Source organism: Podarcis vaucheri (genome assembly GCF_965113315.1).
Source record: "Podarcis vaucheri genome assembly, chromosome: 14".
Taxonomy (NCBI): domain Eukaryota; kingdom Metazoa; phylum Chordata; class Lepidosauria; order Squamata; family Lacertidae; genus Podarcis; species Podarcis vaucheri.
The window spans coordinates 14,777,482-14,793,513 of record NC_138752.1 but is presented as its reverse complement, the minus strand read 5'-3'; the positions used below and the strand labels follow the sequence as shown (position 1 = coordinate 14,793,513).

General features: G+C 40.9%; 2 protein-coding genes across 2 annotated transcripts in view; one reads left to right on the top strand and one right to left on the bottom strand.

Annotated features, from left to right (window-relative positions):
• Nucleotides 1-16,032, top strand: part of FAM227B (family with sequence similarity 227 member B) — a 113,150-nt gene that overhangs the window by 17,817 nt on the left and 79,301 nt on the right. The window contains exons 7-10 of the mRNA XM_082198939.1: nucleotides 1,583-1,681; nucleotides 2,292-2,393; nucleotides 3,621-3,747; nucleotides 5,811-5,963. Of these exons, the coding sequence (XP_082055065.1) occupies nucleotides 1,583-1,681; nucleotides 2,292-2,393; nucleotides 3,621-3,747; nucleotides 5,811-5,963 (481 nt within the window). The remainder of the gene's footprint in view (nucleotides 1-1,582; nucleotides 1,682-2,291; nucleotides 2,394-3,620; nucleotides 3,748-5,810; nucleotides 5,964-16,032) is intronic.
• The window catches only part of FGF7 (fibroblast growth factor 7), a 57,398-nt gene continuing 52,721 nt past the window's right edge, over nucleotides 11,356-16,032 (bottom strand). The window contains exons 3-4 of the mRNA XM_082198879.1: nucleotides 14,499-14,602; nucleotides 11,356-12,414 (exon numbers count right to left, since the gene is read on the bottom strand). Of these exons, the coding sequence (XP_082055005.1) occupies nucleotides 12,220-12,414; nucleotides 14,499-14,602 (299 nt within the window). The 3' untranslated portion in view covers nucleotides 11,356-12,219. The remainder of the gene's footprint in view (nucleotides 12,415-14,498; nucleotides 14,603-16,032) is intronic.

Here is a 16,032-nt window from a genome sequence, read left to right as displayed (position 1 = left end):
TGACTCCAAGCCAAAGGCCAGGCAGAACAACTCTGTCTTACAGGCCCTGCGGAAAGAAATCAGATCCTGCAGGGCCCTGGTCTCATGAGACAGAGTGTTCCACCAGGAAGGAGCCAGTGTTGAAAAAGCCCTGGCTCTGGTTGAGGCTAATCTAACTTCCTTAGGGCCCGGGACCTCTAGGGTGTCGCTATTTATGGACCTTAAGGTCCTCCGTGAGGCATACCGGGAGAGGTGGTACCGTAGGTAGACATGCATAGGATTGCATGCTTAATTGTTTATAACAGTAGTTGCATTGGGCAAGCATATAGATGTATGTTACAAATCCCCTACTTTTTCCAAAATGAAAAGCAGCTTTAGGGAGCAGCAATTTGGAGTGGAGCAGAAGAAGCTTCTTAACAACTTCCTTGCCAGCTGTTTTTCTTGTCAAAGTCCTTCCCCCACAGTGTGTTCACCCCCACCCCATGGGTGGTTCCTGATGCATGTTTATGAAGAGCAACTCAGGGTTCAGTTTGGGTGAGAAGTGGCTGGTGTTGAAAGGTGAAATATACTCTGAGTCAAGAGTGGATTTCATGCTCTTTATTCAGCTCATAGTGGTGAGGAGGAATGGAATGTTCCCCCAGAATGTCTGCTTTATACACATTATTTACACAGTGGGCCCCACGTGATTGGCTAATTCCGGGATTCACGTGTAGGCCATTCTGGTTGCAGATTCACTTCCACCTGGAGCTGGATTGGCTGGCTCCTGTGGACCAATCAGACTGCTGCATTCTGGACCCTATTGTTCTAGGACCAATCAGACTGCTGCATTCTGAATCCTATTGTTCTAGGACCAATCAGATTGCTATTTGGATCCTATTCAACTCAATACATAACAAAAGGATTAATAAAGTAGTTATACATCCCGTCTTCTTGCTTCTGTTCTCACAATTGTAGCCGCCTGGGGTTGCATTTTCCATTTTAAAAAGGAGTTTGAACTTCATATCTTTAATATATTGTTGCACACCACCCCAATCTCCAAGTGGTGCAAGATAATAAATAAGGATCTATAGAATGGAAACGCTCAGCTTATGGTCAGCTCCAGGCACTTACCCAGAGTTCGTGTTTCCTTTGGAATGAGGTACAGCAGAGACTGTAGTGTCTATGATATATGGTTTATTTACACATATATAAAACCTGAGCCTACAATGGAGGGGTTCACAGCATTAACACCCCCCAAAGAGTCTTGTTTCTCCCATAGCCACAGCCTTAGATTCAAACAGAAATCAAACATGACTCTTACTCTTTCCAGTATGCTGATTTTTCCTCTGGTTCTCATCACTTCCCAACTCTACTCTCAACCCTGGTTTTTTTTCTGTTGAGGGAGTGGGGCAGGGATTAGCGGGGTCTCTCTCTCTCTCTCTCCCCAAACTTACAACAATATCAAATTGATTATCAGTCAAGTCTGCGATGCTCAACACCATATTGGAAAAACATCATTCTTTAATCAGGGGCACTCTCTTTGAAGTATATATGTTTGGGACTGCATAAAAAATGTATTGTTCATCACTTTGTTGTAATTATGTTGTTTCATTTTTTTTAACAGGGAGTGGATACAAAAATTCTGAAGAAATTGTTTATCTCTGAAGCATCCCTTGCAATTTTACAGGATTGCTTTTGGTGGTGGTTTCTTCACAAGTTCAAGGTATGAAGACACAGAGCTTTATTTTCATTCTTATCCAAATTAAAAAGCGTCATTGGAATATATAAAATTTCTTGATCATGAATGAATCTGTTCACATACATGGACTTCTGTGTTAAATAACTGCTTCCCTTTGACTGATTTGTATTGAAAGACAAACAGAATAAGTCCCACACAGAGTGATAATAACCCTGAAAGAGTGTTGCATTTGTGGGGTAAATAACCCATACTAGAGAGCTTAAATCTGACACTCAGGGTGTGTGCAAATGCTATAACCCTTATGTCATGCCTGGGCTTTTCATATGTGAGATGTAAGCCATTGTTATCAGTGCAACAAAAAGTGAAAGCAAACAACCTGGGGAAGGTACAACATTAACTACAAAAATTCCACTTCTCTTTCACTCTCATACACAAAACACACACACACACACACACACACACACACTTAGTTTCCTATGTCATGTAACCTTTTTAGTTCCAAAATCACAATCATGATCACTCTGAAGTTCCTGTTAATTCATGCATTATTTCTACCACCTGTGCTTAAAATCAGTGCTTAAGTGAAGCAATGAAATACTAATGCTAATAATACCTTTTCCTGATTTATTTCAAGCCTGATCAAGCTGAACAGGACCACCTTTTTGATAGAATATCAGACAGCTTTGTGGCGCTTCTCTTGAGTACTCCCAGTTTCATAAAAGATCCTTTCTTTCAGGTAAAGACACTAATAGGTATTTTTCAATCGTGATTGTTGCCCCAGAATGCATTCCTTTGGCATCCTTATACTGTATATACAGGGTGAGTCTTTTAAAAGAGGCCCTGTGGAACATGTGTACTCTGTATCCACAGGGCCTCTTTTAAAGGACTCACCCTGTATATCCTTATTCTGTACACTATCATGCTGCCTCTTAAACTCTTTTCGGAGATGAAGATACCCAGATCCTTTAGCTGCTCCTCCTATGTTTTGCCTTCAAGCCCTTTTATGGTCACTCTTTATACTGGTGCCAGTGACTGCATCCTCAGCCATTGTCTAAGGTCCAACCTACACTTTATGGGATGTGTGGGTACTATCACCTCACTACCCCCAGGTAACATTGCTGGAGAAATAATGTATTATATACAAGCTTGGGAAATACGGCACGTACGTGATAATGTGTAATTATACAGGTTCTTGCAGAGCTTGTCTTGAGGTCTGGACTGGGCGTCTTGTTACAATAAAGTTATAAACTCAAACAAAAGCAGCTGGTCCCTGCTTGGGGGCCCCCAGCCAGTTTAGTCCTCTAAGGCCGAGGGCAAGTATACTTGGCTGCCCACCCCCACTCTGCATGGGCCTGAAGTATTGTACTCGGGCTACATGTACTTTATTGCATTTTCATTACTTCTGTTTCTTCCTCTGTACATCGTTCTGGTATATGTGGTTCTTCCACTGCCTTCAAACAGGACTAAAGATTTTGTCCCTTTTGTATTTCAGGTTTAAGTTTTTGGTTCTTTGTTACAATCATGTTTAAGGTAGTTGGTGTCACTTCTGACATGGTGCAACAATACTGTAACAAAAATAAAATAAAATAAACTGTTTTCCAAACCATGTATCACAGGTTTTGTCTCCTTGGCTCCTGCTTGTGGAGACAAGGAAACATCACATAATATCCATAATAAAGCTTTTTTGCTCTCCGTAGTTTTTGATGATAAATAGTACAATAGTAACCCCCCAATTTGTTACTTTACCTAAAAAGTATTATCTGTACATTGCTTCACAAGATGTTAAGCTAGCTGCCATGCTTACTTACTTCGCACATTGGCAGAACTATTCATTTCACCACAAATAATGATTCAGCTATGTTTAAATGTCTGAGTTTGTTATTAACTATACTTTGCTTATTCTTTATATTACTCACTGCCAACTTTAAATGTTTTAAATTTAGCTTTGTTTGTACTTTGGCAGATGTACCCTGACTGCTTGTCACAAGCCATCTATGTTACTTTTTGTGAAGCTTTTCCTGAATCCCGTCTTCGTTTCACTGACGAATTTAAAGAGGAACTAATGGATTTAGTTTTTCAGTGGATAAGAGGTACCATAATTTGTCTTTGAAATTTATGGTATTAGGACTTTTCAGAAATATCTTTTCTACATAACTTTATATATTCAGCATTTTATCCCAGTCAACATCAGTACTACAGAATAGTAAAAAATAGTAACACTAATACTCTAATAATGAAAATAATGAGTCCTGTGGCACCTTCCAAATTTATTGCAGTACATGTTTTTACAAATGAAAACTTTCAAGCCGATGAGAGCTTATGCCACAACAATTCAGACTTTAACGACCAAAGTAAATAGCATGCTAAATGCATCATTCTTAATCAAGGTTTAAGAAAATATAATAGTGGGGTGAGGAACCCAGTATTCATTGAAACAGCAGCACATAGTGGGGGAGGGGAAGTTTAACTGTTCCTTCCTCAGCTCCAATCCCAGTAAAATCTGCAGAAACAACACACACAAACAGAGTAATGCTGGGAGGATTTTCAGTGGGATTACAGCTGAGGAAGGAATGCTTAAACCTCCCTTCTCCAAATACTGTGATCCTCATGAAAAGTGGACCCTTCCTACTTGCTATTAGAAACTTATGATGCCCTAGTGACATTTGAAGTGATGAGCTTCAGTGCTATATATGTAGTTTTGCCCCAGTACTTTATGGGCTCTTTGTTGCAAGCAACTACTACTGTTTATTACTATTCTCACTAGTTATCGCTAAATTTATTACCTGCCCTTCACTGGCAGGTTTTTGGGCAAGTTGCAATTTAAAATTCAGAATTAAATACAATAAAAACATACTACATTCACAAAAATAGGCAAATCAGTATATGGTGGGGCGGCAGTGTTATTATTGTACAGTGGTGCCCCGCAAGACGAATGCCTCGCAAGACGGAAAACCCGCTAGACGAAAGGGTTTTCCGTTTTGGAGGTGCTTCGCAAAACGAATTTCCTATGAGCTTGCTTCGCAAGACGAAAAATGTCTTGCGAGTTCCTGCGGGGTTCCCCCCCCCCTTTTCCCAAGCCGCTAAGCCGTTTATCAGCTGATCCTAAGCCGCTAAGCCGCTTAACAGCTGATCCGCTAAGCCGCTTATCAGCTGATCTGCTAAGCTGCTAAACCGCTTATCAGCTGATCCGCTAAGCCCGCTAAGCCGCTAATAGCGCTAAGCCGCTAATGGGCTTGCTTTGCAAGACGAAAAAACCGCAAGACGAAGAGACTCGCGGAACGGATTCTTTTCGTCTTGCGAGGCACCACTGTATTAACACAACTGTCTCTTTAGAATTTGTCACAATGCAGTCCTTCTGGGGAGTACCATCCTTTTGTGCTCAATGGAATTTACATGCTTAGAATTATGCTGTTAAAGTGACACAGCTAAAACTCGTGCTTCATGAGTATAATACGTATCAAGGATTTGTCTTGGAAAGTACCAAATGTAATTTCAGCTGTGCTTATAATTTTATGGTACAAGTGTTACTGAATGACTAAAACTTACGCCCCCAGTTACTGATATGATGACATCCTCATTGAAATAATGCTTGTCATTCAAAATAATTGCAAGCATGGAATAAAGTAGACCTCCTCAGATAGGAACTACTAAATGTGCTTTATATTTCTCAGAGTGGGCAAGCTTTAGAGAGATGCCCCAGCAACCTTTCAGTGTGTATTCCCCCCTCAAATAACAACCATGGTGATCAAATGTATTATGTGGTTAAAACACTTGCAAGATAGCCTCTCTAGTTCCTATTTTGAACACAAATAATCCACCACCAAAGACAACTAATTTCATGTCTGAATAATTTACAGCGAAAAGTGATAAAATTAAGAAAACTAGGACAACATAAAGCATTATGCCTCTTCTTTAGAAATATCCATTGAATGTTAGTTCTCAGTTTCCAGGAAGAAAATGAAGAATGTTAGAAAGAAAATGAATGAGGACTAAACCCCAGTTTGCTAACAAAGCAGCAGCCTGCTGAAGATACAATGCATACCAAGAAGTAAACATGTGCCTTTCTTTCTGTCTTTCTTTGGTAACAAAATAACTGAAAAGCTCTTGTCGGTTCTTTTTTAAAAACACACACACATTAATTTATGCTTTGCAGGTTTCAGACCACAAAAATCTGCTTGGAAGAAATGGAATTTATTCTGGTTGGAAGCGCCCCTGACACAAATGCAGAAAACAGATTCCTTACATAAGTTATCTAGTTTGAAACTCCAGGACTCTGTGATTAAGACAAGGTCAATCGGAAAGTCTTGTAAGTACCAGGCGAAGAACTTAAAAAGTTATTGAATGTTTGTTTCTGAATACTGGCATAATATTGTCCACCATATTAGTGAAATAGAGATCGCTATTATAAATCTTCAGAATAAATTTGAACCCTGTAATTTATTGTTGCTTCAGAGGAATCAGAACAAAATGTAAAATACTTACTCCCCAGCCCTGGGGTTCAGGATGCAATATCGGCAAGGAATGATTTTGAGCATCATTTATGTTGAGACAAAGCTGTTGTGATGGGTTCAGCTTAGGACTGGTGTTGAAGACATCTGGGAACTTTGTGGTGCCTGGTACAAGTTACCACACTTCTTAAGAAGATGGGACAGTGAATAGATGAGTGTTTCTACTGATTCCCTATTACATTTTTTTACATAACTCTGAAGTGTGCTTTTAACCTTTAAAAACATAAACAAAGTAAACCCTGGACTCAGCTAGACTGGTAAAGAAAAAGTGATTTATATGCGTTGTACATGCAATATAGCATTGTGCCACCAGATGGCACAGTGGAGTCCCATTTTTCCTCTGCCTGTTTTCCCTGTTTAAATTTACAACGTGTTTAACTGAAACACATCTTTGACATGTCTAAATCCAACCCCTGTACCATGGAGACATTGTTGTCCTGTGCCACATCATAATCTTTTAGATGTACTGAGAACACTCTCTTAATTATCCCATCCATGTTCTAAGTATAGTAAGGAAAAGCCCCGCAAAAATTACAAGACCCTTCTCCCAACAACTTGTCTGGCCCTTTTTCTAAGGTTTTGTAAAATCAATCTTTTCAGTCTGAGATTTTATAATGACAAGCAACAAACATCTGCATAGAGTCTGGAAATACCATGTTTAAGAATTTGTTGGGAGCTATAATGTATTCTACACATGTAAGATTTGCTTTATATACAAGGAGGAATCGCTGTAGCTTAGTGAAAGCATGCAATATTCGCCTTAATTTGGAGCAGAATGTACATGCCCAATACAAATCCTGCAAGGTGCATAAAAAGGGATATATAAAGAGTGCCTCCCATATCTGTCTGTTTCCAAAAGACTTGATAATGTTGTTGCTCGGGTGGTAATTCCTAGAAAAAACTAATTTAGTAGTACAGTAATATGCCAAACGCTGTAGGTCAGGGATCGAAATATTCTGCCCCAGGCATAAATTATAAATTGTTTCAGTCTCAAGTTTGGATGGAGGAAATGCATCCCCGTTTGAATGTTCTTCACGAAATAAAAAGCTTGTTTCTCTCTTTCTGTTATGAAATGGCCACTTACCCCGAATCTGGGTGGGCAGTAGTTGTGGCCTGTTGCACCAGACCCCTGGCCTCACAGAACAAAGGTCTCTCCATTGTGAGGCCGGCCACTGGGGGAATTCCTCAGCCAGCCACAATGGTGGCCGGGATAGCCTGCCACTGGTTGAAGTCAGGTGGTTGCTGGGCCCTGCTGTTAGGTCAATCAGTAGACCTTACTTTGGTACTTTAATGTCTGCCATATTTATCTTGTATGCTGGCCTTTTCTTCCTTGCACCGCTTATTGACCTTGCTGTGGTTCATTAATGCTTGCTGTATTTCGAGCCGGAAATGAATTTGCCTGCTAAAAGATTGGCTCTGTTTGGAGGTTTTGCAAATAGCAAATAGTCACAACTTTTGCGGATAAGGCATTGGATGGAATCCTTAGTCACATATTGGGGCGGAGTAAAGTGGTGCAGCAGGGTAAAGTGGGGACGTGGGTGGCGCTGTGGGTTAAACCACAGAGCCTAGGACTTGCCGATCAGAAGGTCGGCGGTTCGAATCCCCGTGACGGGGTGAGCTCCCGTTGCTCAGTCCTTGCTCCTGCCAACCTAGCAGTTCGAAAGCACGTCAAAGTGCAAGTAGAAAAATAGGTACCGCTCCGGCGGGAAGGTAAACGGCGTTTCCGTGTGCTGCTTTGGTTCGCCAGAAACGGCTTAGTCATGCTGGCCACATGACCCGGAAGCTGTACGCTGGCTCCCTCGGCCAATAAAGCGAGATGAGCGCCACAACCCCAGAGTCGGTCATGACTGGACCTTATGGTCAGGGGTCCCTTTACTTTTACCTTAATGTGGTGCAGCACCCCTATCCTAAAACAGGTGCAATTGCAAGGTAGCCCATTAGAGGGATCTAGTGGCAAGACTTTGTTCAGAAACCAAGTGTGGGACAGACAGGGCCATAGAGCTTTAGACAGCAGCCTCAGAAGCCCACCTATGTAGACCCACATCTTGATGTTCTTCAATCCCAGGCTCAACCCTGCTCTAGCATCAGCTGGGGACTGAGAATGGATATACACACAATGTATATCCATAAAAGATGTGGCTAATTTTAAACCCCAGAATGTTGTCTTGTGCAGTTTGTTACCGCTATCATAGGCTACGCCTTTGTTCCCTGGGGGAGGGAATCACTGCGATTGGGTCTGCAATACTAAGCAATTTCTTCTCATTGTTATCTCAGATCTTTGTTTTCAAGAGTATTGATGATATCTCTACAACACTTCCATTTCTAACATTTTGAGCAGAATGTTTGTGAATCAGGGTAGACTGACCGTGGGGAGTTAATACTGACGTTCCAAATAAAATTGGAGAGAATCTCCTATTCTAGAACAGGAATGTAAGTGGTTATAAAATTTCAGTACTTGGAATGCCTTATGATTTGCAAGTTAACAACCCTTAGCCAGTGTATTATTAGATTAACTACAGGGCCAAGGGCGTTAAAGTTTGACTTTCTTCATATGTAGGTAATTTTGTTGCATGCTTAAGACTTTATTTTTCGGGGGGGGGGGCTTAAGACTTATATGTTTTAAAGCATTAGAAATACTTAAGCGGTATGTATGCCTTCATGACTGGATGTCTCATGCCCAAGATTTTATGTAACGCCTCCAAAATGTATGATTAAGAGATTTTTCATATGGGCTTGCTCTGATATGATCCTACTAAGCAACACCATTACTGTTAAATTTATTCTGTATAATATCACTCCAGACCCTCCTAGTGTCCCAATTTTCCAGGAACGTCCTTGATTTAGAGAAGCCGTCCTGGTTTCTGATGGGATCCTGGAACTTCAAACTTTTCCTTAGGTCCCTAATTTTCCTCAGATAAATGTTGGAGGGAAATATGGTCACTCTAATAGTCAAGTAACTATCATAGAATCATAGAATTGGAAGAAACTGCAAAGAGAATCTAGTTCAGCTCCCTGCACTCCTGGAATATTTTGCCCAACGTGGGGCTTCAACCCACAACCCTGAGATTAAGAGTCTCATGCTCTACCAACAGAGCTATCCCCCAAGGCTATGAAACATTCACTAGAATATTGATATTCACTATAAAAATAATAGTGTGAAACAGAATAGTTATTAAACTGTAGGGAAAACATATTTGTCCCACTGAGCTGAGAAACGTATGGTTCCCACTATTATTCTCCAGCAGCTGGTATTTAGAGGCATACTGACCCCGATTCTGAATATAGTATTTAGACATCGTTACTACTTTCTCTTCCATGAATTTGCCTCTGTAAAGCACTCTGAATTGGTGGCCATCACTACCTATTGCTGCAGCGAATTCTATTGAATGCTGTTCTCCTGGTATTTATTTTGGATCATAAGCGAGACAAACTCTTCTTCTCCTTGATTTATGATGATAGACATAGCCTAGTGTTATGCCTGCCAAACCAAACGTAGAAGAAATATTTAAAAATACAAAAAGAACTGTCAGTGAGACTTAAGAGCCTTTGGATTGTATAGCTTTTAAATGTAATTGTTTAATAAGGATTTTGTTTTAAAAAACCCAGTTATGCTTGTGGGTTTAATTTTAAGTGTTCTGGTATGCATTTTAAGGCATTCTAATGAATGTTGTGTTGACAAATGCAGTGTTCAGTTCTTTCCCAGCCACGTGTGTGTATTTAAATGTGTAAAGGGGAATATTATTGTGTGCGTATACTTACAAATAGAAATGCCCTCATTTAAGGCAATGAATAACAGTGTAGAGAAAGGTAAAAGGCCTTTCTACAAGCCCAACTCTTGACTCCCCCTACTTTTGGCCAATTCAGCTTCTCTGGTAGCAAAGGGGTTGGTTACCCCCTCCCCTGGTGATTCAAGTGGTGCTAACAAAGGAATTTTGCAACAGAATTTCATGCAACAGAATTTGGTCTTTTGCAGATTATTTCAGATCTAGATCTGAAGTGCTTTTCAGTCAGTTTTTTTGGGTCCTCTCCTTAGTATTTCCTGAAAAGAGTATGGTAAATGTATATTATATTATATTATTATATTATATTATATTATATTATATTATATTATATTATATTATATTATATTATATTATATTATATTATATTATATTATAATATTATATTATATTATATTATATTATATTATATTATTATTTCCGTATTGTAACAGAGGCAATTTAAATGGATTCCAATAACAGCTGGATCATAGCATTGCAAAAAATGGGAACTGTTGTTTTCTCCCTCTGTGGATAAAACCCTATGCCCCATTTCGATTACTGTATTTTTCACCCTATAGGACACACTTTCCCCCCTCCAAAAATGAAGGGGAAATGTATGTGCATCCTATGGGGCGAATGCAGGCTTTCGCTGAAGCCTGGAGAGCAAGATGGGTCGGTGCGCACAGGGTTTGAAGGCTGGCAGCGGGGAGAAGCAGCGTGCCTTCCCGCTGTTCCCTGACCTGGTTTGGGCTTCAGGCAGCTATCCGCAAGCAGTGGGAGCCCGGCGGGAAGTCACGACGGTCTCCCAAGGCTTGCAGAGAGCTGCCTGTGCTGTGGGCTGGGGTCGGGGGAAGCTCGGGCTTCCCCCGCCCCAGCCCCGCGCCTGGGGGGGAAATAATTTTTTTTTCCTTATTTCCCCCCTCCAAAACTAGGTGTGTCCTATGGGCCTGTGCGTCCTAAAGGGCGAAAAATACGGTACATCTTTGCACAACTGCCGGGCTATGCTCCCAAAGCTCAGTTGTAAAAGTAACAAACAAATAAAATATCATCAGATAGTCACTTAGTTAATTTACATGAGGCAGAGTCGGTCAGCAAGCAGAGCATTTTCCAAAAAGTTCCTTGTCCAATCTTTTAATAGAGCCCCGTGTGATTAGCCCTATGGCTTTAGATTTTTTTGGATTTGGGTGCTGTTCTATTTGAGACTTCCATCGTAAGAAGGGCTGCAGGCTGTCACATTTGTCTGCCATCCAGTGCACATTGGCAAGAGTATTATGTACTAGACTTTGTGTCTGGTCATAGAAAGGGGGGGGGGAGGTGGCTCAGACAGACTGTTTTGTTACTTCTTTAGAATTAAAAGCATATGAAACAGACGCAGCTTAATAAGTTTTTTTATAAATAACATCAACTTAAATAACTTAATAAAGTTCAATTATAACTTAAAATAAAGTTTAATGCTTTAACAGAAGAAGCATGAATAGGTGAAAAAAAATATCAAGCCATATACCCTAACAGAAATTATATAAAAAGATAGGTTATGTTACATAAAAACCCATATGATGTCTGAATTTTTACTTCATCGTTATAGAAAAGGATATTTTGAGGAAAGTGAGATGAAATACATTTCCCTTATTAATATTATTTCATATACACTATTTTTGTAACATCTTTCAGAGCAGCGTTAGGCATTCTTACTAATACATATGAATACATTGCAGTGGTGCAACCTTCATCTTCCATACTAGATTTATTGTCTGAATACTGCAGAAATCCAATTTCAAATTACTTTAAAACTTACACGTTTTTCCTGGAAAGTATTCCATACTGCTCCACCTCCATGCTTAGTACTGACTTGATCATCTGAAGACTCATTCCAGCAGCCATCAAGTCCGACATATTTTACATAACATTTTCATCTGCTTTATTATCATCATTATTATTATAGCAGCCATGTTTAATTAAGCAGATAGGTTTATTTTAAATAAAATATCATCAGATAATCAAGTCATGACTTAATGCATAAGGGTAAATTTAACTTAACAATCTGCAAAGCTACTCTTATACTAACATGAGGATTGTACAACTCTTTACAATTTTTTACAACTTTTAGTTACTAAATCAGATGTAGTGTATCTTCATTTTTTTTTAAAGGCAGTCTCTTAAAAATAAACATAAATGCGCAAGTCCAGCTTGTTCAGTTTTTCAGTAGTATTCCAGCTTCTCTTCCTTGCACTTTCAAACAGTTCCCTTATGAAATTAAACATTTTGCTGGAACTGGTTCTCCATAGATTTGTGATTAGGGTGCTGGCCGTGGAAGGAATTGGGAAGATATATCTTCTTTACTTGTTTTCTGACCTCTCTTGGGGGCGCCATTCTGTTTCAATGCAATATACATCTCCTTCCCTTTGTGTGTCCAGTTTGCTGAAGCATATGTATTATAATGGTTTTCTTGAATCCATTCTATGAAGTTGCAGTCCTCATTGCATACTTTCTGTAAAAAAAAAAAAGAGAGAGACAATAGGTCACATGAACGCTGAAAAGACTCTCCTCCTGCAAGAGAGGGGAGTGGTTGTGGTCGGGAGCCGGACTCCGCCTCAAGCAGGGGGCGTTAGCCCCCTGCCTCCCACTCACTTGGCTGGCCTACGCCCACGGGCAGGCACCCAACCAGGTGCCTGCGAGGGGGCGTGTTTAGCAGCCCAAATTGCTGCGACACCAGCCTTCCGGCCCCACTTTTCGTCGTCCCGTCACGAGTCACCCACCCTCCACTCCCTTAGAGCTCAGGGTCTCAGTTTTCTTTTGGCCTTGCTATGGACCTTAGGTTGGTCGCCCTGGTTGTCTGGGGGGCCTGGTAGGAATTTTTCCATTTGGCATTAGGCTTTTTGGTTTTTTCGCCTACCTCGTAGCAATCGTCACAACTTTCGTGGTGTTGGTGGGTAGGTTAGGCATTGGAATAATGTGTTGTGGTGTGTCGAAGGGCTAGGTGTGGCCATCGCCTATGCCTTCAATTTTGGGGTATTCCGTTAAAGGAATCTGGCGGTCATGTATTCTGTCCGATGCCTGCTTGGCGGGAGGCCATGGCACGACCCTCGGTGACATCAGGGGAGAGCTTATAGTTGGATTAGCATCAACAGGCTCCACCTACTGGTGAATAAACCCCCCTGTTTTAGACTCACCCCTCTCTGAGGGGGTGGAGTCAGCTGACGTAATCCAATGCCTAAGCCAATACCTTTTCGCTTGCTGTAATCAATAAAGTTGTGGCCTTTTCTTGCCCATTAACCTTATATCACGTGTCCTCGTGTTTTCATTCCACTACGCGGGGATCGGGTCCTCGAACCACAATTGTCCATTGTATCGTATAAAAAACCATCAGACCTTTAAATGTGCAGTTTAAACAATTTATGTCTGTTAAAATGTATTCGTTTTTGCAAATCTCTTGCAATGTTGTGAAGGGGAATGATTTTCATTAATACAAAAATGCTGAGACATGTTTGGGTGAAATCCTGATTCAGTGTAAAAAAAGAAAGAAAGCTGTAACTTAGTCCATTCAGGATTTCAGTTCTCATCTTAACATTGCATTATGTACATCCCTAAAAAAATTTGTGGACCCAGTCTCCGTCATGACTTGTAACGATCTGTTATAAACTGTAATGTACCCCATCTTAGAAACAGATTTCTTTTGATAACTCTGCATATCTGCACAGTTGTAAGGATGGCTGCAGAGCACGACATGCAAGCCTCAGTGCCGGATTTATGTATAGGCTAAGTAGGCTGAAGCCTAGGGCCTCTAAATCTAGGGAGCCCCACCAGCCCATCCAGAGCGGCGCTCATCCCAGGGATCCTAGTGCGCATCCTGCAGGGGCGTGACGTGCATCCCAGGGGCGTGGTGCTCGTCCCGGGGGTGTGGCGTGCCACCCATAGGGTTGTGGCACGCTGCCCAGGGGTGCGCGACACACAATGCACACCCCAGGGGGTGCCGCCAATCGGGGTCAGCATTTGTGTCCTCCTTTGTCCCGGCCAGGCCTTCGGCATCCTGGCCAGGCCTTTGGCGTCCCAGCCAGGCCTTTGGCGTTCTGGCCAGGCTTTCTTCGTCCCGCCAGACCTCCTTCATCCCGACCGGGCCTTTGGCTTGTCAATTGTTAATCATTATCAGGAAGCCAATCAAGATGTGGGTGGCATAGCTTATCATGGGGAAAGCCAAGAGCATATATGCAAGGAATAGGCGAACAGATCAGGCAAGAGCAGGGAAAGATAAAGGAATCTAGACATAGGCAAGTCACTCTAAGCAGGAGATGTTGACCAGCCTGTCACCTCTTGCTTTCTTTTATATGTCATTTGGGAGGCTGGAGCCAAAGCAGGGAAGCTCAGCTGACTTCAGGTGAGCTTGCATTCCAAGGCAGAACAGGACCCGGAAACAATTTCCACCATTCTGTGAAAGCAACCCTGCTTCACAATTTTTAATGTGCTCCCACATATTGGGGGCATTATGTAAAATATAACAGGTACATACATTTTTTTCAAAGCAAATATGTTATTTGCCTGTTAAATAAAATCTGCTGCTAATAATTATGCCAGTACCTTTCCATAGAGTTTTCCGGATTTGTTCATGGCTAGAAAGTATTCACTTGCCACTCCTTTGATTGCCACTATTCCAATTGCCACTGTTCTTATTTCGAGAATACCTGCAAGGAATAACAGTGAAGTCTGTAATTTGGCTATCTGCTTTTGAAGTGGCATAACAAGACAATTTCCCTTGATTTCACAGGATTTTAAAAAATATATAGGATCAAGTGATAAAGCAAGGATAAAAAAAAATCAAATACCATATATTTGATTTGATAACCATGTATGTAGTCAGCATTCTTAACTAATTTCTTCATTTAAAAAACAAAGAGCAGGATTCTTCTAATTAACCAATCAGCGTAAGCCCTCTAATAAGGGCTTCTGCTTATGTAATGGGGCTTTCCTCCCCCTTCCTGTGTGCTCCCGCACCCTCTGAGATTTGATTGGTTTGTGTGTGTCAGGGGAACAACATTGCAGTTGGAACATTCAACACATAATAACATTGGATTCCACCCAAAGCGTACATACAACCCATTACAAACTCCACTGAAGTGTGCTCACACATAAGAACTTGCATGTTTACATGAATTACACTAATATCCATTATATATGACCATGCAAACTTTTCACACTACCACTTAGACCTGTACAGTGGTACCTTGGGTTAAGAACTTAATTTGTTCCGGAGGTCCGTTCTTAAACTGAAACTGTTCTTAACCTGAAACACCGCTTTAGCTAATGGGGCCTCCCGCTGTACCACCAGAGCACGATTTCTGTTCTCATCCTGAAGCAAAGTTCTTAACCCGAGGTACTATTTCTGGGTTAGCGGAGTCTGTAACCCGAAGCATCTGTAACCTGAAGTGTATGTAACCCAAGGTACCACTGTATGTACAAATTATCCATTTGCCAATATATTTTTGTGTTATAAAGAAATTTGGAACTTTTGTTATATTTTTTCTTGTGCTCTTTGAAACATTTGCATTTCTCATTCTAAGTGAATTCTTTAGATCAGTTTTAATCAGGATTCAGATAATTGTCCACCCCCCCCCAAAGATTACATTGACAAAATTTGTAAGAAATTTACCAGTGCCATCTCTGTGCAAGCACACAAACTTTAGAACTTGTAAATGATAGAAAACAGACCTTGGCAACTACCAGAAGATAAAGTATCTGTCTGACCCTTGTGGCTGTTGAAAACTGACAGGCACTGAAAATATATCTGTGTCACATAACAAGAAACAAGTAAAATTTACTATTGGAGCTTTTTCATTCAGATGCATTTTACTTGTATAATTGGAAAGTTGTTCCTGCATTAATGCTTTATTGGTTACAAAATATTTCTTGATCTAGTTAAGGAAGCCCACATGTAAAAATGGGTTTCTACATACAATGCAGATCGTCTTCTGAATTGGGCTTGTGTACATACAAGGATGCTGCATAGGAGTGAGATGGAGGACTTGTATCACGTCTCCAGGGGTACATGTAGAGTGGCTCTTGTTGGATTGGGACCTCAGGTTTTGAAGACTGGGAGCTCCTGGCACTATCCAAT